General features: G+C 37.5%; 1 protein-coding gene across 1 annotated transcript in view; it reads right to left on the bottom strand.

Moving 5' to 3' along the window:
* The window catches only part of Miga (mitoguardin), a 91,380-nt gene that overhangs the window by 20,759 nt on the left and 48,603 nt on the right, over positions 1-22,018 (bottom strand). The window contains exons 4-5 of the mRNA XM_067146420.2: positions 20,246-20,414; positions 14,795-15,028 (exon numbers count right to left, since the gene is read on the bottom strand). Coding sequence (XP_067002521.1) covers positions 14,795-15,028; positions 20,246-20,414 — 403 coding nt within the window. The remainder of the gene's footprint in view (positions 1-14,794; positions 15,029-20,245; positions 20,415-22,018) is intronic.

Genomic DNA, 22,018 nt, shown 5'->3' with positions numbered 1-22,018 from the left:
AATGAAACTCAAATTATGGAGTCGTCTCCCGATTTAAAAGGAATAAATGTCACTGGGACATTTATTTAGAGTGTTTAATGTCCCTTTTCTTGATAACTTTCAGAAGAAGAAAGAATACTGTGTGGTTTCTGCGTGGAAAAGTACTGGGCCATCTGGTTAGTCTCATGACACGTCCTCGAAGAAGGGAGTTCACCACGCAAGGAGGGGGAAGCCGGACAGATTTTAATTAATTGAAGGAGATCCACCGAAGGATAATGGAATGGTTATGTCTCAATCGCATCAACTATATATTGGTCACCGATTAGCCGTACTATTATACCTCGAGTATGCCGTGAATAGGCGATACGCAAATTAGTGGAAGGGGTATCGCTCCCTTGTAGAAACTACTGCAGTAAGGGACGAGCGTCATTCGGGGCTAGCGGCTCATCGACGGCGAAGCTATGCTCGGTTAAGCCCTCGTTAGTTCTTTGTTCAAGTGAAGTTAACTCCCATTTTAAGTGAAATAATAGAATTCGTATAAACAGTGTATAGTTTGGTCTCTGTGACGCCAGTGTTAACATTTTTATAAAACCGTGATGTGTAAAATAATATTATCAGTACTATAGTATAATAATCTTACGTAGCAGCAGACTGAATAGTGGCCGAGAGATAGACAAGATTTGGTACTGAACCGCGGACTACGTAGTCGCTTACGAGATCATGACCAGACGTTCACAGTGAACGCTGTTAACCGGAGTGTGAATTAAACAGTGACGTTATGTGTGTACAGGATTAACTGCCAGCGGCTCCACCAGCATCGAACAATGGATCTTCAACTTCAAGATGGAATGGAAATGGAAGTAATCATCGCGATGCCCATGGACCAGGAGTAAGCTCAGGATGGACCTCCTGAGCTGAACGAAGGTGTCATCATGTGATAGAGATGAGTACAAAGTTTCAATATCTGGCATGCATAGAGGGGATGGGAATGTTTATTGTAAACTGACGCTATAAGAGATTAAAGATGTAGTCCTGTTGAAATAGAGCGCCGGAATGGGCGCATAGTTGTTAATTCTTAGTTTAGGAAAACGACGACAGGTCTGAGTAATTGATTGTAAATAATTTAGGGAATATAATACTTTAGCTTTGCATGGGGTAGAGATTTATTCAATTATTTCTTTCTTGGGAGATTCTGTTTGTTTATTGGCGTCAGAAGACCAGGAGTAATCAGTTTAGGGGAGTGCAGTGAGAGTAGTTATTAATTAGAGTAATCATTAATTTGATAAGTGCATGGCAAGTAAAATGGTAAGTACTACAGTGCGTAGGGCACGTAACTACGAGGCTCAGCGGCCGAACTGACAGCCGAAAACCCCACCCTTTGAAATACTTAGATAGGAAGTGATATGATTTAAATTGATTATGTGATTTAATTTACCAGGAAGTGATCATAATGCGTGTGTCAAATATCAATCCGTGTGAATATTAATTAATTAATTAATGTACTGCCGTGTGACGATAAAGGAACCATGTGCTGACCATCGATTAATTAGCAGTCAGTAATCAGATGTTAATTGCCGCGCAAGCACTTAATTGTGTTGTAATTGCTGAATAGATTCCGCACAATGACCATGCATAATTAATGTAGCGGGTAAGCCATGTAGGACGGCAGGAATAATAATAATAGTGATCGGGCAAAGGTTACCATTGTAATACCGGAGTCGCGTTGTGAAAATGGCGTGATACTGTTGGGTAAATATGTGTTGAATTCAAGGTGATTTGCGCGAGTTTTTGAGACCGCAGTTTATTGTAGACGTACTTCCGAGTGAAGTGTTACTGTTTCCTTTGTAAAGGGAATGTCACGCGTGTTATGTGGGCTGTTGACCCTTGGGGTGGCGGACGCGCCCGTCTGACCTTGCCCCAGTTGTGTTTCCTTTTTTTTTGTTTGGATGTCCCGTAAGCTGAGGAAGGAGGGACATTGCTGTTAAAGAGAAGTTGGCTTCTTTGAACGGCAAAATATGTGATTTACCTAACACGCCAGAGCAGTGTAGTAATTAACAAGTGACCCGGCCGATAATGATAATGTTTGCCAATGAATCATTGTTAATTGTTCGAGTATAATATAGATAGGGATTACAGGACCCTGCCTTCATCGCAAGAGGTTGTCAGTTCGATGCTCAACGTAGGCATAGGAGGCCTACAGCGTCAGAAGAAAGATCAAAGTGCCTTTACGTATTTGTTGCATGTATGATTTATGTGTTCTTTATGTCATGTGTGGTTGTAAATAAGGTCAGTGGTGGTTCTGTCCATCAGCTTGGCGATGTCTATAATAGCGAGGATCGGTTCGAACCCAGGTGTTGTGTCATATGTGTGTATTTTCTTTGACATCATTTCATTGGGGAATCTAGGTCTTCATTAGGATAGGGATTGCTCAGACGTGTTGTCGGGTGCATGTTAGTTTTATGTGTTAGTGATAATATAGCCTGAGTGTTATGATAAAATTACCATTCGCTACATGTTACGATACACAGCTTCGTGGTAAACGTACTCATTTCTATCAAGCCTAACGAACAGATGTTCACATAACAAGTCACAACAAACACTTATAAATTTTAATGTAATTCATTAGTGTTATTTAATGCGCCATTTCCCATCATCATTAAGGTTGAATAAACCGGTTTGTGAGTTAAATATTTTAATTCGAATGTGTTCTCATTTTAGTTATGTATGCCCCGCTTCTCCTCCCCTGTACGCCTTCAAGTTTACTTTAGATCAGCACCTATTTATTTCATTCTTCTTGACCCATGTGCGACCCTGTAGATTCCATGCCGGTGCCATTTAGGGAGGGGGCGGGTGCAGTATGTATGTATGTATTGTACCAGGAAGGCTTAGGCCCTGGCACATATGTGTTATAAAATCTTTATTCATGAAAGAACGGCTGAGTTACGATGTCCGAACAGCTGTACGAGAGAATGTTCTCGTCTCTACTGCTCTGTGTGAGGAAGACAGCATGAGAGGGGGCAAGGTCGAGTGACGTCAGCACCAACGTCTCGAAATAATTTTTTACTTCTCAACGACTTGACCGATAAATATGAGACTAACAACAATTTGTAGCTCACATTTTAAATATACGACTTTGCAAATTTGAGATTAATCCGCCTACTGCTTTAAAACATATGACGAATGGAAGTTTGGAATGTATAACCACCCCTCTGTCGCCTGACTCTGAGAGCTTGGTTCCAGCCGGATATAAATAGGTTGACGACCCGAGGGTATAGTCAGTGTGTCTTAAAACTCTACGACTCGATCATGACTAGACATCATTATGCTAAATCGTGCTTCGTGAGAAATATGAAAGTTATGTTCTAGAACTTTGAATTTGTGCAAGGTCATAGTAAGTGAAGTTTCAACCGTGTTGTGACGTGTTGAGATGTTGTAAAGTTTTCTCAAACTGAGTTTTCATTGTATAAGATTTACGAGTGTCTTAACTAAGTGGATTTACAATAGAGACTGTGCATTGAAGTATAATTGAATATACAAGTGTTCAATCTACCATTCGACAGTATCGTGGACTTCATTAATCTCTCATATTTTTGAACTTCATCATGATCATTGACAGTGACAGCATACTAGGAAATTGTGCATGATAAACTGAACTTTCAATTTATGACAACTTCATTAATTTTGAGACGCATTTCTCGTATTACAATTACGACTGTGAACCATTTGAAATACCATTTCACTCAAATGTTCAATAATTAACAGGACTAAATGTGACTATTTTTCATGTATTTTTCTCGAACTTTCGATTATTACCATAAGAAACGAACTTAATGTTAAGGACATTTTAAGGCAATATTAGGTCATACGAACTCGTGTCATGCAAACTCATTCATAAAAACCTCTTAAGCTGTGAACATTAGTATTCAAGAGACTGTTATGAGTTATGAGTGATATTAATTGCATTTTCTCGAGTGTTTCATGGACCATGATAGTTATTCTACGATTGAATTTAAGACATAATCAGTGATTATTATGAACTGTGATAGTGTTCAATTCATGTTTTATAAACTGTGAGTAAAAGACTGTGCTTTCCATTTTTAAAATGACCTGCATTAACTTGACTTATGGTTCAAACTGTAGCATAGACTGTGATATTCTGAGTCACGTATTTAATATCGTAGAACAAAAGTGTGAGTACAAACTGTGGATTAAGACTTACTGTTTATCAGTGTAAAATACAAATCATTAATGATAATTAAGAGTCCTACAGCTCATGGCATTGTGCCAATTGAACTTTCCATGTTTCAACATTTCTCTTTAAAAGGACATTGGAAATCTTGGCGAAGTGTCGTGATATTACACTAAGTAGAACATCATCTCCAACATCGTGGTTTCTTCGTGGGATATTCGTGGTATCCAGCGAGGGATTGATCGTGGTTTCTACGAGAGATGATAACGTGGTGTCTTCGAAGGATGGAATGTGTTACGCTGCAGAAAGTTCCAGTCACCAAGCCGCAGGACAGTACTTCATCAATCCTTATGAGCAGATTACAGGTGATATAAGTGTATTTCATATATTTTTGAGTGAGTAATTACACTTAGACACATAACTGACATTTTAATAAAGCACTCAATCACTTACAGTGCTACATTCGTCAAAGGAAAAGTGCTTTGTGTGGATTCTAACCCTACTGTATATAATAATTGTAGGAGGTTATTCAAGAAGACTTTAGGTCTTATTTTGAACTGTAGGTTTCTCGTTAAAATTTTGTGTAAATTGAAGTCATTTCACTTAGATGAACTATACAGCTTGCCATAAAACAAGTGCACTATTTCACAGTCTTATATAATTGGTTTAGATGAACTGTAGGAGTTTTCAGCAAGTGATTGAAAACATTTATTTGAACTATCAGATTGTTAATGGAAGTGTGAGTTAATGTTAATGTTATTGTACCGGGAGGTACACCTCAATGCCGCACATTCAAAATTAGCACCTAAATGAACTCGTCTATTGGTCAAACAGAGAAACTGATAACACAACAAGTTGGAACTTTAATCAGAAGATGTCACCACGGAAATATTAATTATGTCATTGTGAAGTTTCCTAAACTGATTGAATTTCTCCTTGTTTTGTTTGCCATTCATCAAGAAGTTTGGACATTTTCTACAGATGACACTACTAAAAACTATGATCATGCACCCTGGTGCAAGGTGAAAGAACTTATAGCAGTTTTGTATTCCTAGGTTTTCCATAAATGATCTATGTTCATTTATTTTTGGGTTGGCAATACTTCCTTTTCTTTCCGCCAGTTTTGAATCTAGCCAATCATGTAATTTTGTAATTAATTTTCAACCAATCCCTCATTTCTTGTTCACTGTGTGTTAGCCAATAAAAATTAAGAGGGTGTGTCCTGATTAGTCTTGAATGATCTCGAACCTTCCCTGAGGGTTTATAAACTGCAGCTTTTCATGTTTCCTTGCCAATTTATCACCATCTTGATAAATGTGTGTGTTAAGGCAGGAGGCGGGGCCGCCTCTTTCTTCGGTCAGCAGAACATCTATAAGGTAATGGCCACATAAAATCATTCTTTCTTGCTACCTCAGCAGTTTAATCCGAGGGAAAGGTCCGACTCTTTAGTTATGTAACAAACTTTTCTAAAATGTAAATTTTCTTTTGGCTAATGTAAAACATAAAGCTTTAACTATAAAGCGGGTATAGAAAGTGAATTACCCTCTCGAGCTCCCCTTCATCTTAGTTTGAGGCGACTACATTTTGTAACTGTTTTTCTTCCTTTCTGTAATGTATTAATTCAATCTTTATTCGTGTCACCTCAGTAGCTTGGGATTAGCCCCTGTATCTCTGGGGCAAGAGCCCTGTTAGGATTTTATTCTTTATTATCTAGGAGTGCAAGTGTACGCCTCCATTCATTTTGTGTTCGGACCAGTTATCAAACCTGCTCTTTTTCCATGAAGGCCCAGTAAGAGTAAGGTCAACTGTGCCTAGAGAGGCCAGAGTGTGTAAGAGTTGTGTGTAATGTTGCCTTAAGCGGGCAGTTAAAATTGGATGAATGCTGGAGAGCCTGTTAGCTCTTTTTCCAAATTTTGATTATTGTAAAGAGTGCCTCTGGAAGACCAGATATTGTATTTAGGGAGCAAGTGCTCTTGAGTTAAGGGATTTCTGTCCTTGAGTAAATGGTGCCTGGTTTGAATTAAAGTTGTAAATGGGATCCAGTATCTCTGGAATTGTAAAATTAGGGGCTTGAAGCCCAGGATCTGTAAAAATCACTAATCTTGGATATTCCTAGTCTTGTTTAAAGATTGCTATTTGTACCTGTCATGTTGTTGTGTTCACTCAGTGAAAAAGATTGTTAAGTTTGTTTTCAGAAAAGAAATATAACCTTTTAAAGTTTTAATTCAAAGTTTGATGTTGTAGTTAGACCCATTCAAGCCCGCACCTTCTTTCTCCATCTCTGCGTTCCACACAAACCCCAGAACAGTTATGTTTAACAATCTTAGAAAAACTCTAGGTTTGCATCACAAGTGATGGACTTAATTTCTATGCAATCTAGAAATTTGGTTAAATGAAGTTCTATGTACAAAGGTTATTTTGATTTTGAGTCTATATAAGAGATCCTAGATGAACTGTAGGGTGTTTGAGATCTCAAAAAATTGGTATTCATTTTGGACATTATTAACATCAAGTGGATGTCTCAGAATATAACGGCGCATATATTTCATTTTTGCATTCTGAAAAGATTGATTGAAAATTTAATTTTGATAAATCAACAGCAGGGTGATGTACTTGAGAATATCAATAAATATTGTCAAAAATGTTAGTTACCATCTATTATTCGCCCTGCTAAATCATCCTTCTCTGTACCTGCTCCAATAGTAACCGCACACAACCTGTGATCCTTCCCATATTCTGGCCCCATAATCATTTCCCGGTACAGTATGTATTTCTGTATGTATGTATGTATGTATGTATGTATGTTACCTTTATTGTGCTAGGGAGAAAGAACTCAAAGGCTACCAAGTTATGGTTTTAAAAACAATCCAGAATTAAGACTACAGAGATTTAATTTTTAAAAAATCACTTGCATTTATTAATAAGCTCACCAGACAAAAAATTAATTACCCTAGTGGACATGCACAGATAGATCGTTACGCGTGAACAGATGGTGCAGCGAGTGAGTCCCGTGCTCGGCCACACACACACACACACACACTTCACCTACATGAGCATAAGGCAGTAGCGATCAGCATGACATTGATGTTACAAGCGGACAGTGTACCTCAACACGGGTAGATGTAAGGATGTGACAGAGTGGCAGAAAGAAGCAATAATGTATGGCCATGCCAATGGTCATATGGTGGATTTGTTGGGGCTTTGCAGTGGACTGTTCAACGTATCTACAAGCAGTGGTGTACTACACAAGGCCACAAAACATGTCACAATTGTGGTTTGAAAAAATTCTGACTGGAAGGGGCCAGAGACGTGTTTCACAGCTTGTGAATCAAAATCGATTCCAAACCAGACAGGAATTGCTGCAGTCAGTGAATGAAGATCCATCCCAACCTGTTAGCGAAAGATCATTGTGATGATGGGAACTGCACGAAATGAACATTTGGAGTCTGTCACCTCGCAAAAAGCCATTACTCACACGGACACAAAGCTGCGTGTCTTCAATGGGCTAGAAACAACCAAACGTAGACAGCAGATGACTGGTGGAATGTAATGTGGTCTGACAAATCACGTTTTTGCCTTATTCCAATGACACACATTGTCTAACGCATCGAAAGCCAAATGAAGCATTTCATCCTTCATATGTGCAACATCAGGTTCAAGCCGAAGGTGGGTCTGTGATGTTTTGGGGGTGTTTTTCATATCATGGAATGGGCCCCTGACCGAGGTGACCACTAGCATGAACCAGCCTATTTATTTAAACATTCTGGATGATCAAGTGCTGTCTTTAGGTCAACATCTGCATGATGAGTATGCTACTGATACCCCGATTTTTCAAGATGACATCAGAATAGTTCATTGGCCTGGACGCATATGTGAATGGTTTTATGAACACTCCCCCACATTATTACATCTCGATTGGCTTGCAAAATCACCCGACTTGAACCACACTGAAAATCCGTGGGACATGTTGGAACAGCGGGTAAAATGCCAACAGCATCTCCGCAATTTGCTGGAATTGCACGATCAAATCCTCAGCGATTGGCTTAATCTGGATGTGATGTGCCTGCACAACATGGTGAATTTGATTCTTAACTGAATCCAGATGGTTATCAAGTCCAGAGGCAGAGTTACACGGTATGAAATTATGCTTGTAATGATTTCTTCAGGGGTGACTAATTTTTTTATCCGGTGAGCTTATCTTGCGCTTGTAACATTCATTCACACACATACTAATCATTCATACATGTCCTTGACTTCATGAGTCAATAATTCTTAAGAAGCATTTACTTTGCTTAATTAATGGATTCAATAATTATTAATGACTTGAATCTGTTAATCACTTTACGTAGTAACAACCTTAAATAAATAAGTGCTCACCACATAAATCATTCTGAACAAGTCCTTGTTCACTCGATTAAATGGAAAATTAATTAGGCAATTAATTAGCTTCTACATTTCCACTATATCATTTCTCAGCCATGATTCAACTCCTAATCTGGTAAGTATATATATCTATTAAATTAATTCTATTCTTTCCTTTACAATACTTCTACAGTTTAATAGTAACATTTTTATGTCATCCCTACTTGACTTCCAGATCCCTATACCCACATCAACGCTCCCTAGACCACCCCATTTCCCAGAATGTTCCTCCCTATAACCCTTCTAAATAAATTTCATAACTTATACGTACCAATGAGGTTTAAGTGAAGGCCATTTGAGCACAGATCCTTATCTCCTACCCACCCATTAGGATCTAGAAATGTCACTCCCAGTTACCCACATACCCACTCCATAGCAGTCTATTACTTAAATAGGTTTAAATTCATTTGAAGGCACTCACAGCACGTTCACTAGAAACTGACGTTAACGGAACATACAGCACCAAGTTGACCAATTTTGTTGTTTCCATATGCAGACTCTGGAATTTATTATTGAGAATGTAAGCCAGTAGTTGCAGGGGTTATAATGCCGTAACTAACATCAGCAGGCAAGAAAAAGCATGTACTTAAAGGGTTCTGATGTTGTCATTCATTTATCAGGTCTAAGTTTGCTTTACTTCATATTTGAATATTATTAGTTTATTTTTAGACGTGTCTTATAATACAGTAGGCCTACATTCAAATTAATTACATTAAGAGCATGTCTGAGATGGTAGCCGATAAGAGCACCTTTATAACAGATCCAAATACGGGCCAATGAAAGCAAGAGGAGACGCTGGTAAGTCTGTCTCCTGGGCGGACTACGTGTTTAGTATAACTGACGCGAGCCCTAGCACTGCCGACGGAAGACGAAAATAAGTAAAGTGAGGAATACTATAATGTCATAAATGTGGAAATAACTAATGTTCTAAAAAGTAATTTAATTAACTAGACAATACTTCGTTCACAAAATATTAAGGGTACACGCTGTCTACCCTGTCTCCCCTGATGCTTCGCCCCTGCTCCATAGTCTCATTTAAATCCCCAATCACCTTCGAGTCAGTATCCCTCCTACACAGTATTCTACTAATAATCTCCGCTTCCTTGAACTTCACCCGTGCTGCTTTTAGCAGATCCCACACATCCCCAACTATGTTGGTACTTATACCTGCTTGTCTTATGTTGTTGGTACCAACGTGAAACATTACCACCTTCTCCTTTCCCTCCTCCTCCTCTTCTACTTTCCTCAACATCTGCCTCAACCTAATTCCTGGATATAACTCACCCTGGTTCCCTTTCCTCCACATACTTTCCCCACATGTCAAACAGTGGAATCCCCTAGGACCAGAGCCTCAACCCTACCCACTTCATTTGATCCCCTCCCTTCCTGGTCAGTCCTATCTTTCTTGACATCTGCAGAAGCTACTTCCTCCTCTCTTTTCTCCTTCCCATGACCCTGTTCCACCTGTCTTTTACTATTCTCTACCCCACATTTCCCTTTCCTACCCTTTCCTTTCCTCCTACTTCCACGCTTCTCAGCAACAGTTCCGTGTTCCTTATCTTCCCTCTGTTGTTCTACCTACAGTGACTCATACCAATTTCTCACAGACACCTGTCCTGAATTCTGATCCCAAATAGGGCCCTTAGCCTGCAATTTCCTTCCCCTTCGAACATTAGACCACTTGTCTTCTACAATTCCCCCATTTCCTTCCCATCCCTCATTTACACCTACTGTATCCTATACATTGTTTTAGGGAGGCCTTCCTTCCTGTCTTCTGAGAGAATCCTAATTGTCTCTCTCAAACTCGCCAACTCCTCCCTCATACTCCTTAATGTCTGGCTACACCCACAGTTCCTACACTTGCACTCCATAGCCATATCTCTTCTATATTGATCGCCGTAATATCTCCAACCGTATCCTCTTCTAAATGATTGTCTGTTATTCGGATATGTAGCTCTGGAAATACTACAGTTGTTTCTTATCCCTCATAGCAGATATCTCTCCTGTCTTTTCTTGCCTTCTCTGCTGCTAGGTTTTCTTTCTTGGTTTTGACTATTGAAGACTTCCTGTACTTCTTTGCTCTTCTTGCTATTGGCAGCCTTACTAATTATGTGTATTTTGGCTTCACTAGTTTGTGACCTTGTGAGTATTAACATGATCCAATCTACATAATACCCGATTGAATTGAATTAAATCTTGTATGTTCACGGCGATTAATATTTTCTGTATATCCGCCAGATATAATCTGATTAATGCATGTATCACCACGTCCTTGGACAATGGAGAGTCTAAGAACTGGATTTTAACTTAAGCCTGGATGAACAGAAACTATCATATTTCGTTATCATGTTGTCATATTTAGTTTGGTATAGTTCCATCCTAATGTTGCATTGAATGTCAATGTTCCAACATTGGTATAAAAATGCTTTTTAAAAACCATTATATAACCATCAAAACTAATGGTGTATTGAATGTCAATGTTCCAATATTGGTATAAAAATGCTTTTTAAAAACCATTATAACCATCAAAACTGTGCTTATATACAGTACAGCATACCAATTCATAACTTGGCCTTCGAGCAATTTACCAACTCTTCTCAGTTGTTTCTGATGATGATGATGATGCTTATGCTTGCTGTTTGTGGGCCCATACCTGCCGACTTTTAGAAATCAAAAATAGGAAGATTTATCTAATTCTTGGATTTCTTCACGTACGTTGCACCATGGTCTCCACGAAAAAAGGATAAGATAAAAGGTATACATATATACAGTTACAATGCGACGACCATTAAATTTAAAATCTTAAACTAAGAAAACATAAAAATGGTTACAAGGAATTGTACCTAATCATTCTCATCTATAACAAACACATACTGTACAAATAATATTTATATCGCATCAACATACGGAATAAAATGCATAATAGTTTCCTTTATTAGACTGTAAAATAAACAGAAATTAAATTTTATAATTATCTCTGAACACTTGGAGATAACGTTTATGTTTTGTGGCCATAACGTGAAATGAAAATACCGGAAACTGTCACCAACACAATTCCCTGAAATACATTCAAGTCAATAAAATTATGAAGCAAGAATGAACATTCATGCACTGAAATATGCAAAACTCCCAAAACAGATCAGTATGTCTCAAACATTATAACGATTTTGACAGGGGGAAAAGTACAGAACCAGAAGAAAAAACACAAAACTATGCACAGAACAATGTCAAACACCATGCAAACCCACACAATAAATTAATTAACAATTAACAGAGTCAGTGGCCTCTCTCGCTTGCAGGACATTTGCTGTCCCGAATTCCCAGCTGTAATAAGACAAACACACTGCTATAATGAGAGGGAAACACAATACACGGAGGCGGACAGGCTATACACTCACCAAATAAAGCATCAAAATATGCTTGAAAATAAGGCTGCATAAATTAAACAAGCACATAAGAATTTATCCTAGGAAAAGAGTATTGACTGTAGTGGAGGTTGTATTGTTAAAAAATATGGAGAAGTAAAATTAAATCGGAAAACCGGAAGAAGAGTTAAACAACGGAAAGTTTCCGGGTAAATCGGAAAGGTTGGCAGGTATGTGGGCCTAATATCTAGGTCATTGGCCCCTAATGGTATGAGGTGAAACGAAATGTAATAATAGTTAACATTTTAAAATGCATCCACTAGCTAGAATTTAAAATAAATGATAATGAATTTTAAATAATCAGTGGATCTAACTCACAGTGCCTTAATTTCACAGTGCCTTATTTTCTTATAAAATTACATAAAAAATAGATTAAAGTGGAATAAGGCATTGTTCTGATGATGATGCTTGTTGTTTAAAGGGGCCTAACATCTAGGTCATCGGCCCCTAATGGTACGAAATATGACTATTTATAAATCCAAAATCATCCAATGACTAGAATTCAAAACATGACAAAAAATGAATGGATGGATATGAATTTAAAACAATCAGTTGATCCGACCCGCAATGCCCCACATTCCCAGAAACTAGCGTTAAACAATAGTATCACTGACCAAGGGACTGCTTCTAAAGCACAACACTGAATCGATGATGCTTGTAGTCTAAAGGGGTCCAAAATACAGGTCATTGGCCCTTCATAATGGTACTTGATGATGATGATGATGATTGTTGTTTAAAGGGGCCTAAAATCGAGGTCATCGGCCCCTAATGGTACGAAATGAAATGACAACAAAAGATTCAAAATCATCCACTGACCAAAATAAAAAATAAAAAATTGTCATGAAGGAATGGATGGACATAAACCAAAAAACAAAAAACAACAACAAAATGAGCAAACAAAAAAGGAGTGGATCCAACTCCAAAAAAGATCATAGATAATTTATTACTGACCAAGGGACAACTCATGGAGCACAATCCTGAATCGAGGATGCTTGATGTCTAAAGGGGGTCCAAAATCCAGGTCTAAGGCCCCTCAGAATGGTACATGTCATGAGTAAAGTAGAACCGTGATATCTGTCATGTTGGGGTACTAACCAAAAGTAGCGAAAACTCACGGTGTTCCACACAAGATGGTACTACTAACAAGTATTGTACTTCGTATAGGTAACACAAACCTATGGCGTTTCTCACACAATGGCGCCACTCATAGCCAACGCAAACCGATGAGGTTCCTCACCTAGGTGTACTAACCACACTATCCCGTGGTGTTCCTCACATAGTGGGTACTAATCACAGGCAACGCAGACCTAAGGTGTCGCTCATATAGTGGTACAACTCACAGGCTATGCCCAGACCTGCGGTGTTGCTCACATGGGTACGACGTGCGGGTACTGGAAACCCCCAGGCCAGCCTCTTTACTGCTACTAATCACAAACCTCTTTCGTACCGAATAAAGTGGTACTACTCGCAAGTACAGGCAACCCATGGTGTTCCCCGCGTGATGGTACAAATCAAAAGTAGTTTCATGGTTCTAATTCAATCATCCCTTGGTCGCCCCTTTTAGTCACCTCTCACGACAGGCAGGTGATACCGCGGGTGTATTCTACACGTGCGTCCCCCACCCATAGGGGGTGGTGTGTTTGGTCCGTGAGAGGTATTGTATTTCCCTCAAGTCCGCCGGCAAGCCGGTTACGGCCCGCCTATCCGCCACCTGGGACGCGCCACGTTGAGTATCACCTTTCCCCCTGCTACGCCAGCGTGGTAGGTTTGTGGCATAATGGTACTTATCGCTAGGAAAGTAATACCATGGTATTTGTCAAGACATTGTCCTTGAAGTGAAATAATATACTGTATATCATTCAAATTCAAAGTAAAAAAATAAAACATTAAAACAGATAAAGACTAACAGGCAAAAATATGCAGAAAAGTTTTATAATTGCAGGACATAAACTGGTCTGGCGAGGCTACGGGAAGGGGCTACAGTGAGGTTGCGGTAAACAAGCTAATTGGGATGCTGGATTTACCCAAGTAGTAGTCTTCCCCACTAGAGGAAACAACACTTAGATGTTTATCTTGCAAGACCCAATGACCTACCCATTAGCTGTATGGCAGTACCAGGAAACAGACCACTCGGCTGCAGAATTAGATATCCCTTAAACACTAAACTAGATAATAAGGAGAAAATAAAAGTATACCAGTATAGTAAGGCTGACCCCATTAAATTCCAAGAGTTTCTATGGCAAATATTTTCCAACTGGGCATCACAATGCGGGCACATAAACGTTTTGTGGGATCATTTCATTAATACTGTATTATCAATAGGGCTATTGAGCAGTTTGTGCACTTTAAATTACTAAAACTGACCCGAGGTCCAGAATACTGCAATGGGAAAATTAGGAGCCTTAAATGGAAAGTAAGGAAAGCATACAACACCGTGCTGAACAATGTACAACATCAAGCGATTGGTTTACTGAGGGACAAATAAACCATTTAAAAAGTATATTACTTTTCTTTTACTTTATTGCATAACTTACCAAACTTTGGAGAAAATCTTGAAAAAATTAAGTATTTAATAAACAATAGTTCCCATACAGAAAGTAAAAGCAGTGCTTCAGAAAATTTCCAAAATTTTCTTAGAAATTGTCACTAACCTGAACATATGACCAAAGCAAAGAACCTCTACCAATTCTAAGACTACCACTGAATTATGTAAAATGTAGAATTATTATGCACTATATTTAATAAGAATAGTTTAAAAGCCTAAGGATTCAACACTCACCGTTTCCTTGAATCCGTTTGACAACCAACGATTCTGCACAACAGCAGTAACAGACGATGGTGGAGACTCCAAATCTTCAAAGGCATCCATAAGAATATAATCCATCACAACATCATAGAAAGTCATTGCTTTAACTCCTTTGAGGCTTAATTCTTGCTCCAAGTTGCTCCAGAAGCTCTTCTCCTGTAGGAAATCTAACATATCTTCATACGCGATGAGGAAGTCTTTGGGATCCTACACAGAAAACAAAATCAATGGTTCAAACATTTTTAGTAATATTCACCAAAAGTTTTACTTAAACTGACAAACTGAATCATTTAGAAAACATTTTTAACTGTTAGGTTCTTCATTCTGCCAAAACTAATTTTGAATAAATACATTTATAAACTATCTGAGAAAGAAAACATATGGTAACAGAATGACACCTGAAAAAGAAACAACTTAATTAAAGTAGAATAATGTGTTTTGTTCTTGAAAGAACATAATCAGATTCTAACAAATCACACTCAAAAATAATTAGAAATATAGAACCATTTATGTTTTATTTCTTTAAACTTGAAATTTAGAACTTACATTAATGAAGTCCTCACTTCTCTCCACTCTAGCATAGAATGCAAGTTACTGCAATACCGGTACTCTCTCACTGGCATAAGTCAGTCTCTTAACCTTTTGTCATGCCCCACCCCCACCCCGACTTCCCTGTCTAGGTCAATGACACTATACTTACTTTTAGGAGTTTTAATGCTCCCCTTATTGTTGTTATCATTATTACTGTTATCATTGCAAAAAAATTGTTTTGTAAATTATACAGCGGGTTCTTAATGAGCATTTACTGGGCTGCCTATTATACCAGTAATTTTCAGTTATGTCATTTTTTCATTTATGTCAACTCTTTTGGAACTGTACTTGTAGTATCATCATCATCAATTTTTTTTTTTTTTAATCTCTTGTGGAAATTTAGTTTTGCTTGGCATATCTATATACATAAAATAAGAGTTTTGTCTGTACATTGCTCAGAATTTAAAAAGAATGGTATTTCTGTATGTGCTGTGTCTACAGTAACAAGGAAATTCACTTTTTACTTTTCCATAATTTCTCTCTGTCTGTATGTACACACATCACGAGAAAACGGCTGAAGAGAATTTCATGAAAATTGGTATGTAAAGTTGGGGAATGGGTCACTAAAATCTAGGTTGTAAATCATTTTATTCACGCTGAGCAAAATGGCAGCTAGGAGAAGGCCTAAAATTTAATTCTCAAATATTTATGTTATTAGCGGTCCTATTGGTAAATACTGAATAACTAAAGTTATATAGAATTAAATTTCCTATCATTTATGCCTTATATATTTCTACCATAGTGGGTATGATAACAGCCATCCGATAGATGGGATTACTGCTGTGTATCGAGTATACAGCCTGCCTGAATATTGGTGGGAAATAGCCAGCGAGTTAGACAACTTTCTTTTCTAGCATACCATTCCTTTTGGTTCATACATTTTCTGATACTGCTGGTACGTAAAACGCTGGTTCATCATAGTACTCCAGCTATTTGATCCCTACTCTGATGCGCTGATTGGATTGATCAGTGTGCACAATAAACGGAATAATGGCAGAGGCTCACTTATGATCTGGTCACGAATTACAATTTCACCCTATTCTAAATTATAGTACCATAATTCACTAAATAGCTTGAAATTCAACCCTGAAATGATGCATTTCTTAAGAAAAGCTTCTTCCTCTTCACTTTTATTAAATTCTACACTCCTGTTATTCCAAATTAGCAGCCAAAAAGAGGTTTCTCCTCTGGCTTGAAGGAAAAATTTGCCTCCAAGTCAGCTAGATTTTCCCCCACCAGTGTGGTGAACTGAGATTTTCCAACTCATTGGGTGCTCCTAGGAAACACAGTAAAGGGCATAGTTTTTGCCCTCGGACTCTCCACTCTTCACCCACCCCCGCTCCCAAAAATAAAAGTGTGTTCACGGCTCATGGCTCACGGCTGTCTTGTGGCCTGGTCAGTCCAGCTCTGGAACTTTGGACTGTTAGATCGGCAGAGTACCACTGTTCTTCAAAAGTGAGAAAATGCGTGTTTTTTCCATTTGATCAAGTATTTCATATGATAACATTGTTTTTAATAATAATAATAATAATAATAATAATAATAAATGTTAACTGCTTTACGTCCCACTAACTACTTTTTTTACAGTTTTCGGAGACTGAAATATCGGAATTCAGTCCCGCAGGAGTTCTTCTACGTACCAGTAAATCTGCCGACACGAGGCTGACATATTTGAGCACCTTCGAATACCACCGGACTGAGCTAGGATTGTACCTGCCAAGTTGGGGTCAGAAGGCCAGCGCCTCAACTATCTGAGCCACTCAGCCCAGGCATAACATTACTTTTAATCGCGACATTCCTACTGGAGTCATTGTAATGACCTACGTTGATTTTGATTTCATTTGGGAAAACCACTAAGGCAGTCTTTCTGAGGATGATGTAAAAAGGAGGTGGAGAGTGAGAGTCTGCCATTATAATGAAAATTCCCCAACTTGATTGTGACTGATGGTAGGCAAGAGGGCCTAACCCAGTCTTCACATAAAAAAAAGAAGTGTGGTGACTTCCCAGTCACGTTTCTAGGGTAACGTTAAGAGCTATACAATTTATTACAATCGTACTCACAATGCATACACTACCTAACCTAGAATTCTGTATACAATGTAGAATTCCTCAGCAAAGCACAGGTACATCAGCTAGTATATATATAAAAATACTTGACATGTAAGTCCATTCAAATTATGCTACCATTTCATTGATATTATTATTGTTGTTATTGTTGTAATTTAAATTGTTTTTGAAAACTATTTAGAAGTTGACTAATGAGCTTTTAACGCGCTGGCTAGATTTTCCATTATGTCATTTTCATTGATGTGAATATCTTTCATGGAACTATTTCATAGTTTTATTGTTATTGTTATTACAATAAATTAAGTATATATATTGGTTCCAACTATTCAATACAAGAATATTTATGAGAGTTACATCACATATCATTTACAAATGGTACCGGTTTTGACTAAAGATCTGGGTCATCATCAGCCGATGGTTCAAAATGTGCAAGATACAAAAAAAAACACAGACACATAATAAAAAGCAAAAGGCATAAAATTAATAGTTAAACATAATTGTGAGGAAAGTTCACAAGAAGATGTACATCATATCAATATGATGCATGGGCTGGGGCATTAAAAGTATTTAAAATCTTGATGTGAGGTAAATAATTATAAATCTTACAAAACATGTGAAAGATACATGAATCTGGGGCATTTCTTTAAAATACAAAAACTATTCGCCTTGCTGCGAGGAAAATTGAAGTCAAACAACAAAGTGGTTGTTATTGTTGTGTATTTGGAATTAAATTTACACTCATGTTCATAAAAACCAGAACAACTCGAAAGACTAACGATAGGAAGTTCACATTCACAGGACAATTTTCCTTCATGATTTGTATCCGATATATGTAGAGGTAGGAATACATTCCGAAGAACAGCACTGTGTGTCATATGATGACTGGGTGGAACGTGACATCGATGTAATCACAATAACAATTACGCTTTTATGTTTTCATATTGTTCCTTTAACCTATGCCAACCTGCCATTGCAGTTTACCTGTGTATGTTTCTATCCTCCTCCCTGTTTTTCTTTTTTCTTTTGCTTTTACATCACACTGACACAGACAGGTCTAATGGCAATGATGGGATAGGAAACTGCTAGGAATGGGAAAGAAGTGACCATGGCCTTAATTCAAGTACAGCCTTAGCATCTGCCTAGTGTGAAAATAGGAAACCACGGAAGACCATATTCAGGGCTGCTGACATTGGAGTTTGAACCCACTATCTCCCAAATGCAAGATGATAGCTACATGACCCAAACTGTGTGGCCACTTGCTCAGTCTTCCTGTCTTCAACAATTGATGTATGTATACTTATATTTTCACTTCATTACTTTTATTAAACTTGTTGAGATTTTTCAACTGTTCACCACGTGTTCCTGATCTTCTTCTACATTAAATATTTTGCCTCTCTTCCTTTTCTCTTATTGATCTTGTTTTCTCCTAATCCTACACTTCTCACATCAATAAAATCTTCTCAAGTAAAGGTTCCTCAATGAGTATAGGTACCTACTTGCTTCCCTTGTAAATGAGCCTGAATGGATGTGAACGATGAGAGGACAGTCCATCCATGAAAATAAAGTGTGGGTGGAGATGGGGAGTTTGTTCTTATCCTTTTGAGCTTTCATGTTTGTACTTGCTATACCTTACTGTTGCTTCCTCTGCCCACACAAACTGTCATTTGGTTTATCCATATACAGGATGTACGAAAACACCATCGAACGATCAAAAAGGGGAGCAGGCCAGTTAAAATGAGTACAGGTACCAACTTACTCACTGAGAAAAGTAACATAATTTAGTTTTACAACTGCAGCCTGTATGCTTGGTCTAAGTTCCATTTCTACTTTCAAATGATGATAGGAGTGAAAGAAGCATTGTATTCACGCAAAAATTCAACTTTGGTTTAGGATGGATTTTGACATTTCATGATCCCTACACATAAAAGAAAGTGTGTCTTAAACATAGCTGTTATTTAAGACACTGTGGGAGCTCTTTTTGAAGCATTTCTAGGATTATTTGGGCTGTAGACTCCCTTTAAAAGAACTTTACATTATTCTTCTCCACTTGAATCAGGATGAAAATTGTAATTAAAAGTAATCATGCTCATATTGGTATGTATTGACTATATAACTTGAGAACATATATTAATCACCTAATCAATACACAATATTATAGTCTGAAAAGATTATTTATGAAATAAAAGTGGCCATGTTTTGGCTCTTGGAGCCATCAAAAAACACACACACTATCTCTCTCTCTCTCTCTCTCTCTCTCTCTCTCTCTCTCTCTCTCTCTCACACACACACACACTTTTTTTTTAAAGAATGATCATGAATGTACTACATTCATGTTTGATAAATAATCCTTTTAGATTATAATACTGTGTATTGATTAGGTGTTTAATCTATTCCCCCCCCCTCCCTCATGACAATTGTAAGTTAAAGAGTCAATTGTCCTGATCCATTTTATCACTGCATGTGATTGGATAACAAATTTTTTTACACCCTGTATGTGTGTGTGTTCCTGTCTTTGGCAATTGGTTAAGCAACTAAGTTCGGACCAATGACCTAGCTGTTAGCCTTTTTAAACAACAAACAAAACAATAAGTTCACCATTAATAATAAAGCAATGTCTGTGGACTAGTTTTACCTGTATATTAATTATAACATGGCATAATGGTAAACTTGATAGAAGCAGTTAATTCAATTCAATAAATACACCACACATCTATGAAAGTGATCAGTTTTAAAGCAATTTAACTCATAAAAACAACACAAACTTACTTTATCAGCAAAAAGCAGAAGGTCTGTCAGCACCTGGCGTCCAGCATCAGCAAACCACTGCCACATTGCATCATCTCGGAACAAATATTGGAACCCTAGTCGAATGCAGTGTAGTTTGGCGAGATATTCTACATCTGAACTACATCGTACCATTTCAGTCCTTAAGCACCTGTACAATAAAGACACAGTGTTTGGACTAATATTTAGAGACAGCAACAGAAGCAGCAAGTACATGTTCCATAAAAAATTTAACAAAATTCACATGAACTTGGGAGTAATTCAAGGATTACGCAACCTCTTATAAAGCTATACTGATTAGTCATACCCGAGTACATCAAGCTCCATCCACTCAAAATACAGTACAGTTCTACAGCATCTTTAAGAGAGTTGATAGCTGCCCCAACCAAGGGTTCCCAATGGATTGGCCTTCTAATCAATTCATAAAAACAATAGTTTATAAACAAATCCTTGATATTTTTCAATCTGTTTGGCCAGGACATATCTACAATCTTTCTTCAAGTGAGGGGGGGGGGGGGGGGGGCTAGAATTTTTTGGGGTGAGGGCAAAGCAGTGTTATGTGACTGAAGATGTTAATAGTATACAAAACATGTACCACTTTTAAGCAATAAGTTGCCTTAACCAACTAATGTATCGACAAGGTGGAAAATAAAAAATGCTTTGTTGTGAACCTGTTAAAGTGTGATATGGACCATGAAGTTGATTTTATGTAACTGCCTTTGAATGCCGATGAAAGAGCTCGCTAGTGGACATAGTGAGGAAACGGTACCAAAGATGACCAAATATGATTTTAGACTAACTTCACATCATTTCTCCGTTTATTTACTACAAAGATAACACTTACGGTGGGGGGGAACAAATGAGTATGACAAGGAAAAGGTGCCCTACATCAGTCTACTGAGTTGTCCTTATGCTAGAGGTTCTCTTTGCAAGCCTTATTTTCATGATTCTGAGTCAGTATTTAGCCTTTTGATAACCAGCTAACTCAGTTAAGGATTTTACAAACTCAATTACTCAAAGGAAAATTCAAAATGATGAAATAATTTGTGTTAGTAATAACTATGAACTGTCGAAATATAATTAATATCATTCATAAACATAAGTGTGACAGCTATTTGGGACAAAGTCTAGTAGAATACTAAAAAATTGGAGACTAGAAACTGCATATCTGTTATTTCAAACAAACAAAATCGATTGTGTGAATTCAATACGAAAGACTATGGAAAATGCTTCTATTTTTTTTAGGCCTACTTCAGATTCTAATTACCGGTATATCTGAAATAAGATCCATATGAACTGATGTGTCGTAAACCGAAGGCAAAACACTGTTACAAATTTTTAGTCTTATAACAAGAATTGTAAATACTAGTTATAACTAGGGCTCAGAAATTGAAGACCTATAAACTGCCTAAAAAAAATACACTACCTAAAAAATATCCAAAGAAACAGACCTAAAAATTGGCAAAAAGGACTTAAAAATGTGATCCAAACATTCATATTTTCAGTTTTTATTATATATTTAATGAAGGAATATATAATGTTTAAAAAGCAAAATTTTGGTGGTATACAACGTACAGTGCAAAAATATATATGGAATACTTCATTTCAGACAGTATATATTTTAGATTAACATAATTTAGAAAAGGGAATTCCATGTTTGTTAAAAAAAGTAGTTACAGAATTTAGAATGATTTTCTTTCTCACCTAGAATGAATTCAGAGAACCCGCAATAGACGTCCTGGAGAAATAAATTAG

This window comes from Anabrus simplex, chromosome 4 (genome assembly GCF_040414725.1).
Source record: "Anabrus simplex isolate iqAnaSimp1 chromosome 4, ASM4041472v1, whole genome shotgun sequence".
Lineage (NCBI taxonomy): Eukaryota > Metazoa > Arthropoda > Insecta > Orthoptera > Tettigoniidae > Anabrus > Anabrus simplex.
Note: the sequence above shows the minus strand (reverse complement) of the source record. Positions and strands in the feature narration are given on the sequence as shown.